The sequence below is a fragment of the Sebastes umbrosus genome, chromosome 10 (genome assembly GCF_015220745.1).
Source record: "Sebastes umbrosus isolate fSebUmb1 chromosome 10, fSebUmb1.pri, whole genome shotgun sequence".
NCBI lineage: Eukaryota > Metazoa > Chordata > Actinopteri > Perciformes > Sebastidae > Sebastes > Sebastes umbrosus.
In genome coordinates, this window is record NC_051278.1 from 6,365,854 (window position 1) to 6,385,789 (window position 19,936).

At 38.9% G+C, this 19,936-nt stretch overlaps 1 protein-coding gene and 1 long non-coding RNA gene across 11 annotated transcripts in view; one reads left to right on the forward strand and one right to left on the reverse strand.

The window, feature by feature from the left end:
* Positions 1 to 19,936, reverse strand: part of LOC119495195 (homeobox protein Meis1) — a 234,174-nt gene that overhangs the window by 89,724 nt on the left and 124,514 nt on the right. For 6 of the 9 annotated variants that reach the window (XM_037781445.1, XM_037781444.1, XM_037781443.1 and 3 more), the window contains 4 exons: positions 3,030 to 3,250; positions 1,556 to 1,697; positions 659 to 709; positions 124 to 174 (listed from right to left, as the gene is read on the reverse strand). In XM_037781445.1, coding sequence (XP_037637373.1) covers positions 124 to 174; positions 659 to 709; positions 1,556 to 1,697; positions 3,030 to 3,226 — 441 coding nt within the window. In that variant the 5' untranslated portion in view covers positions 3,227 to 3,250. Of the gene's footprint in view, positions 1 to 123; positions 175 to 658; positions 710 to 1,555; positions 1,698 to 3,029; positions 3,251 to 5,145; positions 5,873 to 12,437; positions 12,701 to 19,936 lie in introns of those variants that run through there. The other 3 variants (XM_037781442.1, XM_037781448.1, XM_037781446.1) reach the window with 2 other exon arrangements.
* On the forward strand, positions 6,050 to 12,413 carry LOC119495198. Of its 2 annotated transcripts, XR_005208391.1 has the most exons (4): positions 6,050 to 6,289; positions 6,810 to 7,122; positions 7,739 to 7,993; positions 11,903 to 12,413. It is a non-coding gene; the product is annotated as an uncharacterized LOC119495198 (long non-coding RNA). The 2 variants fall into 2 exon arrangements; XR_005208390.1 differs by lacking the exon at positions 11,903 to 12,413 and having other exon boundaries at positions 7,739 to 8,068.

Genomic DNA, 19,936 nt, shown 5'->3' on the forward strand with positions numbered 1-19,936 from the left:
ATTTTGACGCTAATTATAACCGACTGGCAAAAAAATACTTTTTTTTTTTTTTTTTTTTTGCAAATACAGCCCCATATAGGTTTGAAGTGGCACACCGGACAAGAAATGGTGAAATAATATTACCTTCTCCAGCTCCAGAAGATGAAATCGTAAAACTTGAATGGCTTGAATCATCTGAAAAATTAAAATAACAATAAAAAATTGAGCTGCTCACATCATCTTGATATTAAACAGGCACGTTTTTCTCAATACAAGTAACTGCAGACGAGGAAGAAAAAAAAATATTCATATGAATGGATTTTTATGTGGAACTGATATTAAACTTGGACGTTATTGCAATATGGAGAGCAGGCAGACAGCACAGGCTGCTGCTGCAATAAGCCTCAGAGTCAGAGATCTATTAGCCACCAACTAGTCGTGAGGAAAACGTTACTCTCACGTCACATTCAAAGTGCCAAACTGTACAAAGTGAGGAGCGAGAATAGAAGAACTTTCCAGTGTAACATCTACAGGTACATCATGATATCAAACAGACCAAAAAAGAGGAACTACACCTCAAATCTGCTCTGACTTCTCAGCCCCACATGGCTCAATATGTGAACATTAATACAAACAATGTATTCAGAGAAAATAATGTCATATAAAATATATATCTTACCAGATTATCCAATTCTGGATTCGATGAAAATAAAGGTTTTTCTGCCCGAATCTAAAAGCAAAAACATTTCCACAAAATAAATGAATATAACATATTATATATAATATATAAATGTAACATGCAAGTAGTGACATAATGGCGTGTTAATTCCTACTTTACGCACAGCAAACAAACTAAATTAAAACATTCTCAAACAACTTTTTTTTATTATTATTATTACTGAATGGCATTTTATTTTGGAGGATAAACTTTACGCATACTTTAAAGCGTGCAGGTGAGAGAGCTCAACCAGCTTCGAACATGCAGATTAAAAAAAAAAAAGAGTCAAACTTTCCTGACCTGTTTTACAAATACACTAAATTAAAACATTCTAAAACAACTTTTTATTATTATTATTAGTGAATGGCATTTTATTTTTGGAGGATTAACTTTACACTCCACACTTTAAAGCGTGCAGGTGAGAGCTCAACCAGCTCGAGTTTCAAGTTTCAAGTTTATTTGTCATATGCATTTTAAAAGTACAGTGTGCAGTGAAATGCAATGAAATGCATTTTACCCTGATGGCTCTCTCTCAGCCCTTAAAATCTACAAATAGTACAGTTGATAAATACTACAATAAATAAGACAATACCTGAGAATAAAATTATAAAACAACCTTAAACATCGATAAAACAATGCAGATTAAAAAAAAAAGTCAAACTTTCCTGACTTGTTTTGCAAACACACTAAATTAAAACATTCTAAAACAACTTTTTTTATTATTATTATTAATGAATGGCATCTTATTTTGGAGGATTAACTTTACGCTCCACACTTTAAAGCGTGCAGGTGAGAGCTCAACCAGCTCGAGCATGCATGCAGATTAAAAAAAAAAAAAAAGAGTCAAACTTTGCTGACCTGTTTTGCAAACACTGCTATGTCTTCATTGAAGGATTCCGATGAACAGACGTCTCCTCCAGCCACCCCGGGCTCTCTGGGGGTGCAAGTCGCTAATTCACATTTCTCAAAAATCAGTGCAAGCAAGGGGAACAGGGGGTGCCTGCATGGGAAAACACACACAATAGCAAAATGTCACCAGAGAGAACAAGCGCAGGGGTCAAGACTACTCCAGGCTGGATTTAGCCATGCAGCCATGCTACTCTCCAACAACTCGCCCATGGGGACTTGCTGCTGCAGCACCGCGCTATTATATTATGCAGAGGCTCGGAGAAAGGCTGCAAACAGCAGGCAGACTTCTGTGATTAAATCTAGGCGCGCCTAATAGCATAAAAGCTTTAGAGTCAGTCAAACAATTCCTTGCACAGGTCTCCGTTTGGATCCCAGGCGTGTGTGTGTGTGTGTGTTTGGAGAGAGCCTCTGAAGCTGTAGGCGACTAGATGAGCGCACACTTTGTTTACTATTTATTGTTTAAGTCATCAGAGTAAATATGCGCATGCAGACTGTTGAAAGTTATGGCGCAAAGATGGAGGAACTGTTACTGCCACCGTGAAGACAGCATGCTTAGTATTTTTAATTAACTCCTGTGAATTAATAAATTACATACATATGTGGGATTTCCTTTAAACATGATATATTTTGAATTTTCTGAAGCTTGGCATATTACACATAATTCATTAAAAATGGTTAGAAGAGAGAGGGGCACTATTTTGCTCATAAACGATGAAACTTAAAAAAGAAATTAAGCAAGTTAAATTCTAAAAAAATATATTTCGTGTGTTATCTGAAGCAACAGAAGTGAGACCTAAAGTCTTGTTTTTCTTCTTTAAAAAAAATAATTAAAGTAAAAAAATCTACCAACAGGGAGCAATACTTTCATTAATTTCCAAAAACAAGTCGACATTGTTTCAACATTTTTACTTAATTCAAAGTGGTTTCCTGACACTATTCTTTCACAAATACTGACACTTGTGACAAAACAAGAGAAATAAATTGTAATTAAAGTGGTAAAGTTATTCTTATCTTATTATATAAGAGTCAAAATACCTTTTTTTTTAATAGCAGGGCATTTGTGAGTACACTATAACTAACTATAAACTATTTATTCTCACTCCTCTAGTATTTGTTCACCAGCAGAACCGCGTGATAAACATGACTGACTTTTCCGAATTCGAATTCGAATTCCGAATTGTGCAAAAATAACAGCATTCGAAGTGTGCAAAAATAAGGGAGCAGAAAGGCTGCAGCCGGTCTCTTTCCCAGCGCCTCTGCAACAGTTTTGGGCTCCAGTGTTTTTGCAGAAACATTTCACCAAGACTCACGGCCGTCCCGTGCATTGAGCCGGTGTTTTTTCCCTGACTTTTGCACCCACTACAGCCTACTATCTGCCCCCTCCAGGCCTGCATGCACGCCTGTCCGAAGGGCTCGCACCTACCCGTATATAGCGTCTTTATCTCTCTTGAGAGCGTCGTTAACAGAGGAGCCCATACTGGGAGGCATGGTGTTGGTGTGGGCGGTGTGCGGATACTGGTGGGAGTGCAGCTGGGGCCCGTGGTTGAGGTGCACCGCCTGCATGGACCGGGCTCCGTGCGGGTCTCCGTACATGGTGGTCGGGATGCCCACTCCATCCATCCCGTAGTGGGGCAAGTCTTCGTACTGCACACACACACAACAAAACACGCAGTGAGTACACATAATGCACAAGAATAATATGTCAAACTCTGCTTCTAACTTTTGCTATAAAAACCACAAGTCAGGGATATATTATAAAAGTTATGTAAAGCAGCAGAAGTGAGACCTAAAGTCTTGTTTTTCTACATTAAAAAAAATAATTAAAGTAAAAAATCTACCAACAGGGAGAAATACTTTCATTAATTTCCAAAACAAGTCGACATTGTTTCAACATTTTACTTAATTCAAAGTGGTTTCTTGATACTATTCTATCAAAATACTGACACTTGTGACAAAACAAGAGAAATAAATTCACACCAGTGGTTTCATTTTTTACTCCTTTTCAAGAAAACAAGTTTTAAAACTGAAGTCTGAGTTGTTCAGCAGGATTTTGTTTACAGTGTGTTAAAGAAAACGACTGCATTTATTCTGAAGACAAAACTAGTTTTGTTTTCAACTTATTCACATCAACCATTGTAGCTCAAATAAATATGAATTATTCAATATGTTAAAAAAAAAACAGCAGTACAAAAAAAGTAAATACAGCTATAGACTCAGTTATTATTATTATTACTATTATTATTAACCGGGCAGTACTTAAATTTTAACACCTCCAGTCTGTTTTCCTGTGTTTTCACTGTGTACAACTACAAATGTCTTAAACTTGTTAATTGCAGTGTGTCTTAATTTTAAAGGCTCATAATAGTGCAGCATGTTATTACCCATAAAGCACTGTGATTAGAGCATGCAACCAACGCAAGTCAACGCGTGTTGTGTTTTTCAGACGATGTTAAACTGGAACTGGATATTCAAACTTTTTTTCGAGTTAAATAATGTAGTCTCGACTTCTTTACGCTCATGTTTTGTACTTATTAAACACTCTGCCGGTGTTTTCAAACGCAGACATGTTGATTCAGGTATGCAGAAGTCTAAATAAAAGCTTTATTTGGAAGTTTGCTTCTTTAACAGATTAAAAAAAGAGGCTTGAATTATTGATGGTGCTCTCTAGAAGTGGCAAACAAGTGCCGGAGTAAAGAGTAAAAAGCATTATCACTTAACGCTGAGCATTTCGACCCTAAAGGCAAAGAGGTGCAAACCCCAGCGTGGTGCAGCTCCAGAGACAAACTAAGCAGCTAAATGTGTCCAGAGTGTGCACAACATCTCGGCTTTTACTCTGTTTTACTATCCGTGTGAAGATCCCAGACTCTGTTCTGAAACAGTCTGTATGAACCAAAGCGTTTGTCATCACCTCATTACTAAAAAACTTGCCTCACTGGCATTATGTTAATATTTTGTGGTGTAAAAGTCGAGTGATGAAGCAGAAACTGACGGCGAAATAAGGATTTTTTGTTTTGTTAAGCACAGTTCATAGTATATTTGTGTAGGTATATAGAGCCTATATTGAATACCATTTTCCTGCCTTTTAGTAAGAGATGTTGTGAATGGGAAAATGGAGTGATTTAATATGACATTTGTGCAAAAAAAAATAAAAAATGCTCCAAATCTTGACGGAGTGGAGAAATGTTGGAGATTTGTTTTGCCTTCTATGAACCCTCCCCCCATTTCGCTTCCAGTAACTGGCCTGTCATAACTAATCTAAAAAACATAGCCGATGTTAGAGATACGATCACGCTTCCAAATGTCCCCTTCAGTGGGCCGGTTTTGTGGAAAGCAAAAACGAGTGCGGCCGTGCGTAATAGCGTGCCAAAAGACGCACAAAAATGTCTCCATGTGTCAGACGGAAGACGACAGAAAACTTTGGAGTGCGTGTGCATGCGCGGGTATGTATGAGTGTGTCATTAAGCCACGTTACAGTGCTGCAGGGTTGCATTGAAGCACAGCAGACTTTAGAGAAACTTTTTTTTTGTTGCCCTACGTACCCGTTGCGCCATAACCCTCCTGACTCCCTGCTCGTCCTTTCAGTTTGGATAAATCCCCTCTGAGGCCAGGGTGGAGACGAAATGAAGAAAATCCAAATAAATGAAGGGAAGATGTTTCAAGCCAAAAAATCCCCCGTATGCCTCTTTTTCTTTCCACGGAGCTGTGAAGCCAGCCGCTTCGCTTTCTGCGCAACTTTAAGCCTTGCAGGCGCGGTGGTGAATAGGTCCTCGGCTCTTCCTCCAGGCTCCTTTTCCCAAAAAAAAAAACAGGATGGAAATAAAATGAGCCCCTCAAACTCAAACAAAACTGGCGACTCTCATGTTCTTTTCTTGCCACTCCGCTTGTCAGTCACAACGCGAGGAGGCTTGTCAAAAAGTCACCGGATGAATGATGATGGTCCGACGCGCGTCTCCACGGGATCAGCTACCACCACCTAAATGTTAATGATGGTCACAATCACAAGTTAAAAAATGAAGCAGCTCTCTCTCCTTCTCTCTCGTTTTCTTTGATCACTCTCTCTCGGCTCCCCGGCTTGATTTTCTTATGCAAAAGCGTCTAGAGGAGAGATCAAGAGGAGGTGGGGTGATAATTCTGGCTTAGGCTTTTCTTAAAGGAGCCACGATCGATGCTGTGTGCGTGTGTGTATGTGTGTGTGTATATGTGCGTGTGTGAATGCGTGAGCCCGCCTGTGTACAATGGATGTGTGTGTTGAGCATGAGGAGGAGCGGAGGATCTGGACCAGACTGCTGAAACCCGGAAGTAGTGGTGGCCATAACAGGTCGCGTCTTACACAACGCAACCGGGCTGCAGCAAGTCGTGCGCAGAGGAGGGGGGGTGTGGGAGGGACCCTGAGAGAGAGAACCAGCCAGAAAACACCACAAACAGCGAATATACACCGAATGAGTCCAGCTCCATGTCTCAGGCTCATAAAGTGACTTTTAATCTGCAAATTTGGAGCCGTTTGGAACATTGTGACGTCAGTTCATTCTGGAATTGACGTCTGATGATTCTGGAATTGACGTCTGATAATTCTGGAATTGACGCGTTCCAGAAGCCACTTCTCTGCTTGTAAACATTTTATTATTATTAACGGGCTAATTGAACCAGCTTTCTCAACTCTGATGATGTGAGATATTGTGTCAGGTATGTTAATTCGTGAAGCCTATATGAATTGTAGATTTTTGACAACTTCATAATCATTTCATTTTCTATCATCAAATATAAATAAATGAGTTCAAACTGTAGTTGATTGGAGCAGGTTTTTATAGTCGGAGTTAATAAGCTTTCTGGTAGGCTGTCAACATCATGTCTGCATGATCTCCACAGCTGCAGGCTAAACATCCAGTCCTGCAGGTTTTTGGCTGCTCGGTGTTTACTTCTATGCTGTCTATTTGCTTTCCACGTTTGCATTAATATGTAATAATAGAAATGCACAGCTTAAATGGAAAAGTGTCACTATAGATACAAAAAAAAGATCAATAAATACAACTTTCTTCAAGTTATTTAAGAGCATTTTTTAAAATAATTAATTGTTTTCTGCGTAATGAGTCCACATCTTGTCTTCCTGCTGGATTCTGAGATAATAAGTGGTTACAGGAGATTTTCACAGCATCTTTTAGGTCTAAATAACAGTTCACATGTCGTCCGTCCCTCTCCCCCACAGCAGCTCTGAATGGGTCGCTCCAGTCTGCCCGGGTTGTCCAATGGCAGAGAGGCTCCGGGATGGGAGCCCCCTATTGGCTCCTCAACATAATCGATCCGCGGCTGATTGATCGGTTTTAGGCCACATTTGCGAGGAGAGCGCACAACAAAACGTCGTCCTCGAATAGAAAAACACACACTTTGTGTTTTCAAACAACTTCTACCGGCTGTATATTCACCCAAAACACAGAATATTATTAAATATATACACCAAGACATCATCTCCTTCATCACTCTGACTAAACCTCTCAAAACCAAACAGACTCAACACTCAGGTTAAGATCAACTTTCTTCTTCTCTCAGAGAAATTATTAATTCCACTTTTTTGTCTCTTTATAATAAAGTTTGCAGTGCAGAGGTTGTAAAAGTTTGGTCAAATATTGATGAGGTTATAATAACTTCAGATTCTCGAGTAATTTCAAGGAAAGTAATGATCTCATGGAGTAATGTGTGGATGTAAATTAACTAAATTGTTTGAATTTACTACGTTATCTCGTTATATTTCATTCCTCACTGAGATATAAAAGGGGTACGATTCCTTATTTAATTTAGTATGAGTGTTTTTTTTTTAATTAATAAAAGAGTATAACTGCCTCCAAATCTGCATAAAATATTCATGATATATTTCATAGCATATGAAGTCATATAAAAATGGGATGAGGATGAGTTTTAAGGAGGAAGACGCTGAAGGATTTCAAGACATTCCAGGAGATTTTTGGTTTATTTTTGTAGTTGTGATCACCGACTATGGTTTAGCCAACTTTTCATTTATTTATCAGCCCATCACACGTGAACGGAGAGTGTGTAAAAGAGCCACTTTATCTGCTGATTATGCTCATAAGGTGTTGCTGCTCGGTGACAGAACTGTTTGAAGTTTTTTTTTTTTTGCAGCGCGTCCAGTCATCGATCATCTGCCCTCCGGTGCCAGAAATGGTGTCATAACATGATAATGCGGCTTCACACATTCAGCGGTGATTCCTGTGGTAAAAACCCGAGTGGAGAGACCCGGTGGGACAACATTTACAGGCACAAAATGACTATGAAAGCCTCCTGCAGTCCCGAGGAACAGAGGAGCCACGGAGGAGGACGCACGGACTTTTACGCACAGAGATATTGGATCAAATAATAAACTTGTGCTATTTATTGGTGAGTAGAAGCCATCATTCTCTGTTTTTTTTTACGTCAAATTAAATAATTAAAAAGCTTCTTATTGTCACTGATATTTTTTTTGAAGGGAAGTTATTTTTAATTATAGGAGAAGCCTATTTAAATCTACTTTCAGCTAAATTTGTGTGTTTAGTGAAACGTAAACAGGATTATATAGCTCACTACACCACTAAATTTTAGAGGGTCATTGAGATAAAAAAAAAAAAGCAAAGCTAAATTAACATGAGAGGAGACACCACACCACTGTAAAATAAACTACAATGGCATTATAAAGCAATTAAGCTCCTTCAATTAGCGTCTATAAAAGCAAAAACTGCAGAGCTCCACTTTCTCTCCTGGAGTTGTAGTTGGAGGGTCATCCTGAAAAAGAGAGCAAGAGAGGGGGGCAAAAAAATACCGTCATTTCTGTTTAATCCGCTTTGCGATGACGGTAATGCCTCCAGTCGTTTCAATAAAATCAGCAGGTATTACTTTCAAACGGCTGGATGTTAAATTGACAGCATGTCTGACTGCCGAAACAAATGAAAGTGTTATTAGACGGCCCTGACTTGGAGACAAAGACAAGTTGCATTATGTTAATTTATAAAACACAAGAAGAAGTGTAATGTTATTTTAAATCACTACTATGTTCTTTTTAGTTCACACAATGGTGTAATAAATAATGCAAATTTCATTTCATTTTAATGCAGTTTTGACTAAAAAACAAATAAAAGTAGCACCTCCAAGTCAGAGAATGTGTATCTGTGTGTGAAGAAAATGAGGAGCAACTGGCAGCCCGAGGAGTCAAACTGAGGTCAAACTTTTTTCTGCAGCTCTGCGCGCAAAACGTGTTGGGATCTGCTGCAAAGGCCACCGATCCTCTCTGCTTTGTGTCACTGCTGCGGCACATATAGGCAGACAGATAGACCTGCTGCAAAGTTTTCACAGCTCATCTAATTATATGAAACTACTGGTTTATTATCGCCTGTCAGGAGATCCAGTCGGATTCATTAGGACTCGTTTGAGCAAGAAAAAAAGGCGCTCGGGTTTGTGCAACATGATTTCTGCTGCCTCGAAGATTTATTTTAAAAAGTTAGTGTAATGACGTGGCATCCTGATTCTCCATCATCGTTTATATATTAAGTGTAAAGTTATTGTAATATAGTTTGTCTCAAATTATTGTTAAAAAAAAAGAGGGAAATTTTGATGTTTTTTTTTTTTTAAATAATGGCACCAATATCTCTGGAGTATAATTACATGGCACTGAACACGTATGGCTTGTGTTTAATGGTGTAAAGGTTTGGTTTAAAAGCAATAATATAATGTATTGCAATATTAATTTTAAACCCTGAAATGAGTTGGATTTTTGATCGAGGAACAGGCTTTTCCTCCTTTCTGTTGGATCCTGCAGTTTGGCCCAACTGTTAATGTGAGCTGCTCTCGCTGCTCTCACACACATTAATGCTTAATCATTTGCGCCTTCTACCGGAGCTGCTGGAAATTGCATGACATGCAGAAAAGCAGAGGTTGAGTCCTGCTCAGATAATTAACGTGGAAAGCAAAAAAAAAAACCTCCATCGTTTAACTTTTTGTGTCCTTTTTTTACACTTTTATCTTCATCAGCATGCTGCAATAAATGCAGAATATTCAGAATCTATAAAGAAACTGGTTGTTATATTTCTTCATGACCATGTAAATAATGTAACATGCTAATAAAATACATCATAATAGTGCTGGATGTCTGTTTTGGTGTGTTTTATTTGAAGTTAGATTTGAAACTGTTGTTCCATTGCTGCATGAAAGTGATAAAAATAACATGAAGACATTAAAGTCGAAACGCTGCTGGGTCTTTGTGGTAATCACATACAGGTGCTCTTTTGGATCCTTCATGTGTATTGGGCTTATTCAGTCTTGTGAAGGGCTCATTGCATGAGTGGAATATGGTCCCAAAAAAGTGCAAAATACACTGTAGTGTTTGAATAAAATTAAAATACCTTTATTTTACATTGGCAATAATTGTTTGAAATGATCATTTTGTTCAAACATTACAGTATGCCTTGGATAATTGTTGAGAGAGACTTGCATTTTGTACTTTTTTGATAAAATAACTTGTTTTTTTCTTGAGCTTCAAACATAAACAAACTCCAATTAAAGTCATAACTCCAAAATAATTGAAGCATTAAGGACTCAAATCTTAGATTCAGTTTAGTTCACCAATTATATCCCCTTTCTAGATGTTACTATGTGTAAAACTATCGGTTATTTAAAGCTCCATTGAACTTGATTAGAGCGTAAAAGTAAGAAAACTGCTGCTGCTGCTGCTCTCTCTCACAGTTCATATGCAGGTGTTACATTAATGTGAACATGTGGATTCATGATAAAGAACCGCAAACATCTGAACCTGAACAGATACAAGAGCTGCTTGGATGTGACAGCCACGCTGACATCACTGCATCACACCTATAGATACATATGTGATGAACAGCTGCTTTGCTATATGGTGAGAAGTGTGTGAAATTAGACACATATATATAACGTATACACACACACACACACACACACACACACACACACACACACAGCAGGTCTGTAATAATAGCTGTGCTGAATGCTGCCAGTCAATTTTCACATTTTGCCACCGGCCACCGGGTCAGCAGCTCCACTTTTACTCTGAAAGGGCTGCCGAGTCCGAATTAACCCCACAGATAGATAGAGAACTCATCACTCTATCACACACACCTCCCTCTCTCTCTCTCCTTCTCTCTCAATGTGTCTCGCCTCCCCCCTTAAAGCAGCATTTGTCACCGCTGCTATTATTTCAGGTGTGCTAATGGCGTCGCAGACACTTTTGCTGAGAGAGTGAAAAGAGGAGAAAAGGAAGAACGGACGGAGAGGAATATTGTCATCATCATCACATGGACTCCTCTCTTTCCCCCCCAAAAAGAAAACCAGGGGTGAAAGATTTGGGTGAGGGGAGTGGGCCATGTGGAGGGGTAAGGGTGGCAGTGGGTGGATGGGTGAGGTTGGGGAGGGCTTTCTCACACCTCCCGGGGAGACTGTGAATTGATCAGCACCTTAGAGAGAGAGGAGGAGAGGGAGGGAGGGAAAGTGAGAAAAAAAAGCAGAGAGATGAAGGATGACGACGAGGAGAGAACAAGTGGAAAAAAGCTGGGTGTCGGATCCGAGCTATAAAACCAGGAGGTGGGGGGGGGGAGAAACAGAGCGATAGGAAGGGAGGAGTGAGGGATGGCTGCAGAGGAGGTGTGAAGACTCATCTTTTCCTGGATGGGTGTGAGTGGAGAGTGGCCTGGGAGCACAGCATAGCCTAGTGGTAATAAACCAGCAAACCCCGGTAGAGATGCGGCCAACATCAGCTCTGAGGGAACCACATGAGGGGCTTTGATTCAAAATGTAATATTCAGTCTGTGTAGGACATGATTACTGACGTTCAGAGATCAATAATTCAATAATACAGCTGTTGCTGAGTTGAAAGTCAGCGTCGCAGGAGTGATGATTTTGATTATTTTGTTCGGTTAGTTATATTTCAAATAAAATATATTAATATTCCATAAAACAACAATAGAGGCTAGTTCAAGCCCAAAATTAATAATGCATGGAGGTACAGTTTTTTCTCAAATTTAAGTGTCATGTTTGTAGTTTTTTTTAACACAATCTGTCCCACAATATAAATATCCAGCACCTAAAAGTTGGGTGTTGTTCAATATGATGCAGATGATCTCTAATTTTGGACTTTTATTTTGGAAAACAAGGCTTTAAAGACTTCCTACATGTTGTTTGCGTGTTGTTTCTCAGATGTGTCTTTAATTAAAATGATAGATATCTCTGTTTTCCTCCGGTTTTACAGCCAAACTGTGCCACATTTATCCTTTTTTTATCTTTTATTTGCAGAGTAAAACCATTCCTCCAGATGATGACCGGTTTCTTGCTCAAGCGGCTGGTATAGAGAATAAAAGACTTAACCACGAGCAGCTTGTGGCTGATCTGTATCTCCCAGTAAACACACGGTCGCCATGAAAGTACAGTTATAACACACCACAAAACCACATGTGTAGTATATCAAGGTGATTAAAAACTGGAGCATTTCAGTTGCTTCTCTGTGAAAAAATTAATAGCCAATTAATTAATTTCTTATAGAAATTACGTGAAATTCTTCTATTCCAGTGGAACAGTGTTGTCAAATTAAAATGCTAAAAAACAAATGAATAGAGTAGATGCAACACTCACGTGGAAATAAGAGTTAAGAAATAATATAAACTTCAATAACAGCGATGATATCCAAAATAATAGTGGCATAATCAAATTAAATATATATCAGATCACAGGTGATAAAATGTAGTGCAGTATTTAAAACTACAATGGAAATAAATCTCAGACTTTCTCTTTTCGCACTTGACATTTTTGTAGCTGTAATTGGTGAACTTACTTAAATAAATTGAAGTTATTTGGGCTGGTTGAGCCAGGAAGAGTGAAGGATCGGTACGAATCTCAGGTCATCTCTCTTATCCTCACTGCTATAGCCAGAAAACTGAATTCTGGAAAAAGAGAGGGGCTTTTTTCAGAGAATTTGGCAAACAGTTGTTAGTGTGATTGAAAAATTAGAGTGAATGATTAATGGCCTAACAGGTTAACTGTGTCAAGTGTCAATACCATGTAACTGATTTGATAAACTGTAACTTTTGCTTTTTTGTGTTACCCCCAATGTCTTTTAGTTTAGTTGTTTTTTTCCTGTGCATTTGTGTGCTTGTTTGCTGTATTTCTATACTTTAAAATCAATAAACAGATGTATAAAATAAATTAAAAAAATAAATAAACAGAAGTTTATTTTTGCTAAGTTTGTTGTGTCTCTTTTGTTGCGGCCCACGAGCCGGTCGTAACGTGTGTGTGATTTGACGTCCTCCTGTCTCGTAATGTCAAATAAACTAAACTTAAAAAGAAAGAGACTAATGCAGCACTTTACAAAAAGGTCTGTAAATGCCAAGCTAAAAATATGTGGTTCCATTAGAAAATATCATCAGATTCAGGTGGCTTCAGGACTGCATGCTGCAGAAGCGAGAGAACTGTGCACTAACGCTGCCTCCTCGCTGGTCTCGGTCCCGGCTTGGAAAGGAACTAAAAGTCCACTGCCAGAGGACGGTGGGTAACCCCGTCTGACATGCATTCAGACACCAGTCTGCTGCTGCTGATGTGAAAACCAATAGCAGAATATTTTTGGTCAGCAGCTTGAATGATCTGCAGCTCATGTAAACATGTCTTAGGTTATAGGTTTAGTCTTTCAGCATCTGAGAGAAATGAGACACCATGACTAAGATAAAAGGTAGTTTTGGTGACAGTTAACCTCAAAAGAAATTTGAATCAGTAAACTGTTGAGATGAAATTGCAAATATTTGCCATTATATATACACATCAGGTCAGATGCTTGAACAGCAGTTCAGCGGAGGGGCACACGTCCATCCTGGCAGCAGTGAATCAGATTACCAAACATACTGATTGACTGCAGCGGTTGCTAGTGAACCTACAGCCATCTCTCCTAAACAAAGTTATCTCTACTGAAGTTCATGAAGGGGTCAGTGGTCACATCATCTCATCTAAGATCCCCTCGTATACTGTACGACCCCGCAGGATCCCAATAAAGAAGCTTTCAAAGCATAAATTCCCGTCATGGCAACAAATGTCAGAGATACAGTAAAGTACAGAGGACTGGCTCTGCTGCGGCTTCGCTGCAATAAATGGAAGCAGTTATTCTACTGCTGCGTAACAACAACAGAGAAAAAAAATCCACCAAGGCTTTTTCAAACAATGAAACTCGTTTTCTGTGAAAAGTTCTTCTAAACCCAACCTGTCAAAGAATCGAGGTGGCTCCGTGTAAATTTATTCCACTTAGCTTTTGTTAATTATCGCAAGTGTCATAACCATCAAAAGACAACAACAGACGACTTGGCGCGCACTAATGTTTGACACTTCTATCTTTATACCCTTTGTTCTGTCACTCTTTCTTCCCTCCTTTGTTTATCACACATTATACCACACCTGCCGCAGATAATTATTCTTCCCTCGCACTTTTTTTGCTTCGTCCTTGAATTTCTAAATGCAGACAGAACCTGTAAATTTGAGGATTTCTATTCCAAAGAGCAGTACTCAGCATCAACTCTGCTGGGAAATACAAATTTACATTGTCATTAAGATACTTTGAATTACAGAGGATCTGTGCCTGCTTTAGCATTAGTAGTTTTGTTTTCTATGAATTTATTTGCAAGCGTAGGTGTACTTTACTTTAGGTGTTGTTTATTTAATTTGGGAATGAATGAAATTTAATCTGAGATAATCAATGCACGTGTTAAAAAAAATGGAGGATGGAGCTTTTATGGGGGTGAAACTGTTGAAATCAGAGGAGTCATCTCCAAGACGGTAACACTTTACTGCACTTTAGCACTCTCATTATCACATCTCGTTTCTTACTTCTGTACAAAACACGGTTTAAAGTTATATCAAGTAAATGCCGACATAAACACTGTTTTTCAACAACAAAATCTACTTTTCAAAAATCTTATGGAGGTCAAAAAGGTCTTCATCAAAGAAATTTAGCTGGGTTTTTGAATAACAATTACATTGTCATTAAGATACCCTGAATAATAGAGGATATGTGCCTGCTTTAGCATTAATAGTTTTGTTTTCTATGAATTTATTTGCAAACGTAGGTGTACTTTACTTTAGGTGTTGATAAATAAACTTATGTAATCAATGCCTGGCATCTTTTGTCTGTGTAGAGTTATTTCTTTTTCTTACTTCTGTACTCATTTACAACACGGTTTAAAGTTAAATCGAGGAAATACTGACACAGATGCTATTTTTCAACTACAAAAGACGACTTTTCAAAAATCTTCTGGAGGTCCAAAAGGAATGTGTTTTGTATTTTGCATAATGTCACTAAAATCCTTTGGTTACTTTCATGATTTGACTTCAAGGTTAAGAAAATTCAGTAACTCCTAGATTTAAAAATATTTTTGAAAACATATATATTAGATATTGTACTGTAAACTCAAAAACACAGTCATAAATAATAATAAAAAAAACAGGTGTTTTTCTCTGTCCCTAAACAACTTTTGGTGATCTGAGGTTTTCATTCGGCACAAGTTATATAACATCCGTTTAGTTTAGATTAGTAGTTTTTGAGACTGGAAAACTGACCAACGATCGCGGCGATTCAACAAAGAGAGAAACCGAGCGGCTGCGGCTGACCACTTGTGCTTTCCGAATGGGAAAAAAGAACCATTCCATCCAGAGAGAGTGACAGAGTTAATCAGTCCGGATTGACATGTTAGCAGTGATTACATCGCTCCTCACCACCAAACCACCAGAACTTCCACTGCAGCGGGGGTTGAAGTTCCCAGTTCCTGTTATTTCCACCAAATCCTGGAATATAACCTCAAATCTAATTTAGACTACATATAAAGTGTCATAATCTCACATAGACTGATATAGAATTTGGCAGGTAATAGTGCATAAACTGTACAGTATAATTCTTGCCATTTGTTTTAGTTTTTCTCAGTCGCTTTGTGAAACAGTCTTAACTTTCTCTAAACTGTAAACTCTATTGCATGTCTGCATAAGGTAGTAACTCACCCAAAACACTTCATTCATGCTTTAAAACCTACAATATTAAATTGGCCAATGGCACTAAAATGAAAAGTTGTTTTGTCATCGTGTGAGCCGTACTGCTCAAAATGTTTAGATGTTTTTTTTCACCATGGCAGTCAACCCTGGAAATGTTTCATATATGCAAATCTCTGTTTGGTGCTACCTTTTTTATTGACACTGATTGCTTACTGTACGATACAAGAATGCCGGTTTTCTCAAGCTGAATGTGTATCACACTGAGCTTTTTAAATTCAACAGTAAGTAAACGTTTCCTGGGAAAAGTCAATACAATACTGCAGGACACAGTAAAATAATATTTTCATACAGTAAATTTAATGTCATAGATATTTATGTCTGACAGATTTTGAATAATTGAATGGATCATTTTGCATGTGATGGCTCAAACGATGAAATAGTGTTGTGCATGTAGTTGATGTGCAAATTGTCGACAATTATACTGACTCTCTGATTTGCTTGAACGAATGAGAAATTTAAATCTGCTGTGAACAACAAACTAATTGTTCAGAGATTTGAACTCAGTGTTTTGATAAATATTATAACTCTCATTCAAGAATTGAGCCAAAGCAAATGAGTGAGTGAAATAAGACATTAGAGAGAAATCAGACTCACTTCACCCAGTGAACTCCAACCATCTGCAGATGTGGAAGTAGTACTTTCTTTTATATACTTGTTCTTAACTTATTTATGCTACGTTTTACTTCAACTCCAGAGAAAAGAAAATAGTAAAATAGTGCACTTTTTACTCCGCTACATTTACTTCACAGCTTTTGTTTACTAGTTACTTTGCAGTTTCAGATTTTAAATACAAATATGTATCACATGATCAACAAACAAATAATGATGCAGCTTTATAGATTAAATTAGCCAACAGCATATAAAGAATCTAAAATTAACCTCACCTCAACCAGCTACAACATTAAAATGTCACAGATGTTGATGAACAATTTAATAATATATATACGGTATATATATATATATATAAAGCATTCTGAAAGGGTGCATTCTGCGTGATGAGTACTTTTACTTCTGGTTCTTGAAGTATATTTTAATGAAACTAATTCTGTATTTTTACTAAATGTTTACATGCAGGACTTTTACATGCCACACAGTATTTTTGCTCTACTTTTAGATAAGTAAAGGATCTGAGAACTTCTCTGCCACTGCCCATCTGTGACACAAATCTAGTCAGAGTAAGTGCTACAGTTATTTGCAACAATTTTTTGACCTGTGCCCGTAACTTCTTACTGTTCCTACTGGTGGAAACACAACATCTACCGCTGATTTAGAAGCAGTGTGGGTTAATCGGAGTCTCCCGAGGGACTCGACATCACAGGGCTGCGCATAAACATTTTAGAGATTGACCTTTCACCTATCAGGCACTAAAAAAAAAAAGTCTGGTGGGGTGACGTGTCTAAAACCATTACAGATCACATGCAATTTCCTTCAGACGTTCAGACAGGTAAATTGTGTGCATACGTGACACAGGCTCTTTCAGAAAGTCACATTGTCGGTCTGCGTGAACCAAAAAGCTTCTCAAAGTAACACAGGTAAACGTCGTCTCTGATTTTACGACGACTACATATCTATCATGAAATGCACATGAAATACGCCGGCATACACACACACATACACACACACACACACACACACACACGGCCTGTCTGAGAGCCAGTCTCCGGCTGACAACATCAGTGCAACCTGATCCGGCTTAATAAAGGCCCTTACCTGCATTTACTGCTCCGTTAAAACGCCCTCTTGTTGTTCTACCAATTCACCGCACTATAATTGCACCGAGGCTGCATATGGTCCTCATCTAAGATAAAAAGCCAACAGGCTGCGAGTGTACAACGCAGGGGAGAAGTGTGTGTGTGTGTGTGTGTGTGTGTGCGCCTGTTCTATATACTTGACTGTTGTGTGTATGTATGTAAGCATTTTAGGGCAAATTGGACTCAACATAACTCAGGGGATAGTTAGGAAAACTGCATGATGTCACCGTTATTACACTGTAAACGCAGTTGATTTGGCTTTGAGGATTTGTGCATGCGGCAGCCTCAAGACATGTGCGCCGAGGCTGGTTCGCAGATCCCACCTCCACATCCAGGCTTTGAACTTTTTTACTGAGAATCAAAGTGAAGTATTAACACATCAGGCCAAATTAGTCCGCTAATTACTGTGTGTGTTTTATTACTTTTCCAGGAATATTTGGGACAATTTTAGAAATTTAAAAAAAGGGCTGGTACAGAGTAACTAAAAGTGCTAAATTAAACATCCTCCAATGTTTTTTAAAGGATAGAGGGTAACCGATATCCTCGGCTTTTACACGAAAATGGCACATGAAATAGTCTCGAAATTTAATCTATTTGATTTGTGTACATAGACATGAATTTCCCTTTTTTTCGTGACATTCAACAATAACTTATTTTTTTCATGCGTTTTCCTTCAAATGTTCAGCAACACGTGACGCACGTGTTAATTTCTGCTCCAGTCTTTTAAAAATAAAACTACTTAGTTAGGTTTAGGAAAAGATTGCGGTTTGGGTTCAAATATAACCAGAAGTGGTGTAACTTAAGTATGGAAGTTACATGACAAAACCTACTTAGTTAGGTTTAGGAAAATATCGCAGGTCGGCTTAAAATAACTCCAGAAGTGTCGTAACTTAAGTACGGAATTTACGTGACAAATAAAGCTGACTTCTGGTTTCACACGGGACACAAAGGCCGGTGTCCTGGGCGAAAGTCCAGCATTTTCCCTACTCTTTATACTTCTTGGTTCAACATTGCGTGGATTACATCATAATTTGAGCAAACCATCACTAAAAAAAACGTGTCTATGTATACGAATCGATACATTCAATTTCATGACTACTTGACGAACTGCTGTGCGTCTGGCCTGTTTATACAGATAGGGCTCTTTATGTTTTCTAAATGATGAACTTATGACTTTGGCAAGAAACTAAATAAACAGCTCAATAAGTGGATTAAGACTGACAGGAGATTGGCTTGTGGACAACCTCACAGTGCTTCCTGCGTGCTAATGCCAGTGCTTCTGCCTGCTCTGCCCAGTCAGGTTTATGAAAGTCAGACGGATTAGAGCCCAGCTGGGGCTCAGTAAACCAACACTCGGCCCTCGGACTCACACCACCATACATGACTTCCCAAACAAATCTCGACGTCCACCCCGCCCTCCTTTATTCTGGGCTCCTCCGTCGTTTCTCCCCTCGCTGTTTTTCCTCTTCACCGGCATCGCTAACTCACACAAGACTCTCCAAACACAACACACACACACACACGCTCTGCTCCAAATTAAAATACCAAGGCTTATTGAGCAATACTCTTCTAATGGTTTCATCCACCGATGGTTTTATCTTTGCGCCTATAAACACACATGCAGCCTCTCGGCTCCAACCGAAAGGAGCTGCTCTCCTCTCTTCTTACGTAAGCTGGCAGAAAATCTCCTAAATCCCTCTCTTTTGCCGTTGTTGTGTTGCGTCTCGGCTGGTGCTCCCTCTCCAAGAGCATCTGAGACCAGGGCAATTAGAACCTGAGCGGGGCCTTTGGGCATCAGACCATTTAGCATAGAGGCTAATAAGGCTGGCTATCGAAAAAACCCAGACCTATTGGCACAGCAGCGCGGCTCGGTATTGACGGTGATTTGACGGCACTGAATCGTATCAAAGAGCTTCAAGATGTTTGATTCTCCCAGCGAGAGCTCGAATTTGGATAGTTTTTCTGGAGTGAGGAATTCTATCTCCTAGGACTCGCAGCACTCATCCGCTCCCGTAACATAAAAAAAAAGTCCAATGGTTTGAGGCCAAAAATGGCTCTTCGTTAGGTAGAGAGGGATCTTTAGAAGAGACCGCTATAGAATCAGGATATAGCCTTCATCTGTCATGTAAGAAACTTGGACATTAAAGGGGACATAGCATGCACATTTTCAGGTTCATACTTGTATTTTGGGTTTCTACTAGAACATGTTTACATGCTTTAATGTTCAAAAAACACATTCTTTTTCTCATACTGTCTGTCTGAATATAACTGTATTCACCCTCTGTCTGAAACGCTCCGTTTTAGCACCTGTCTCTTTAAGACCCCCTCCTGAAAAAGCCCAGTCTGCTCTGATTGGTCTGATCCGACAGTCGGAGCAAGTGACGTAGTATTAATAGCACGAGAGTCCGCTCTGGGTAGGCGAGACGGGTGATGGATGGGTCAAACAAACACAAGACTTTCAACCAGGAGACCGGTGTTCGTGTCCCGTGTAAAAACTAAA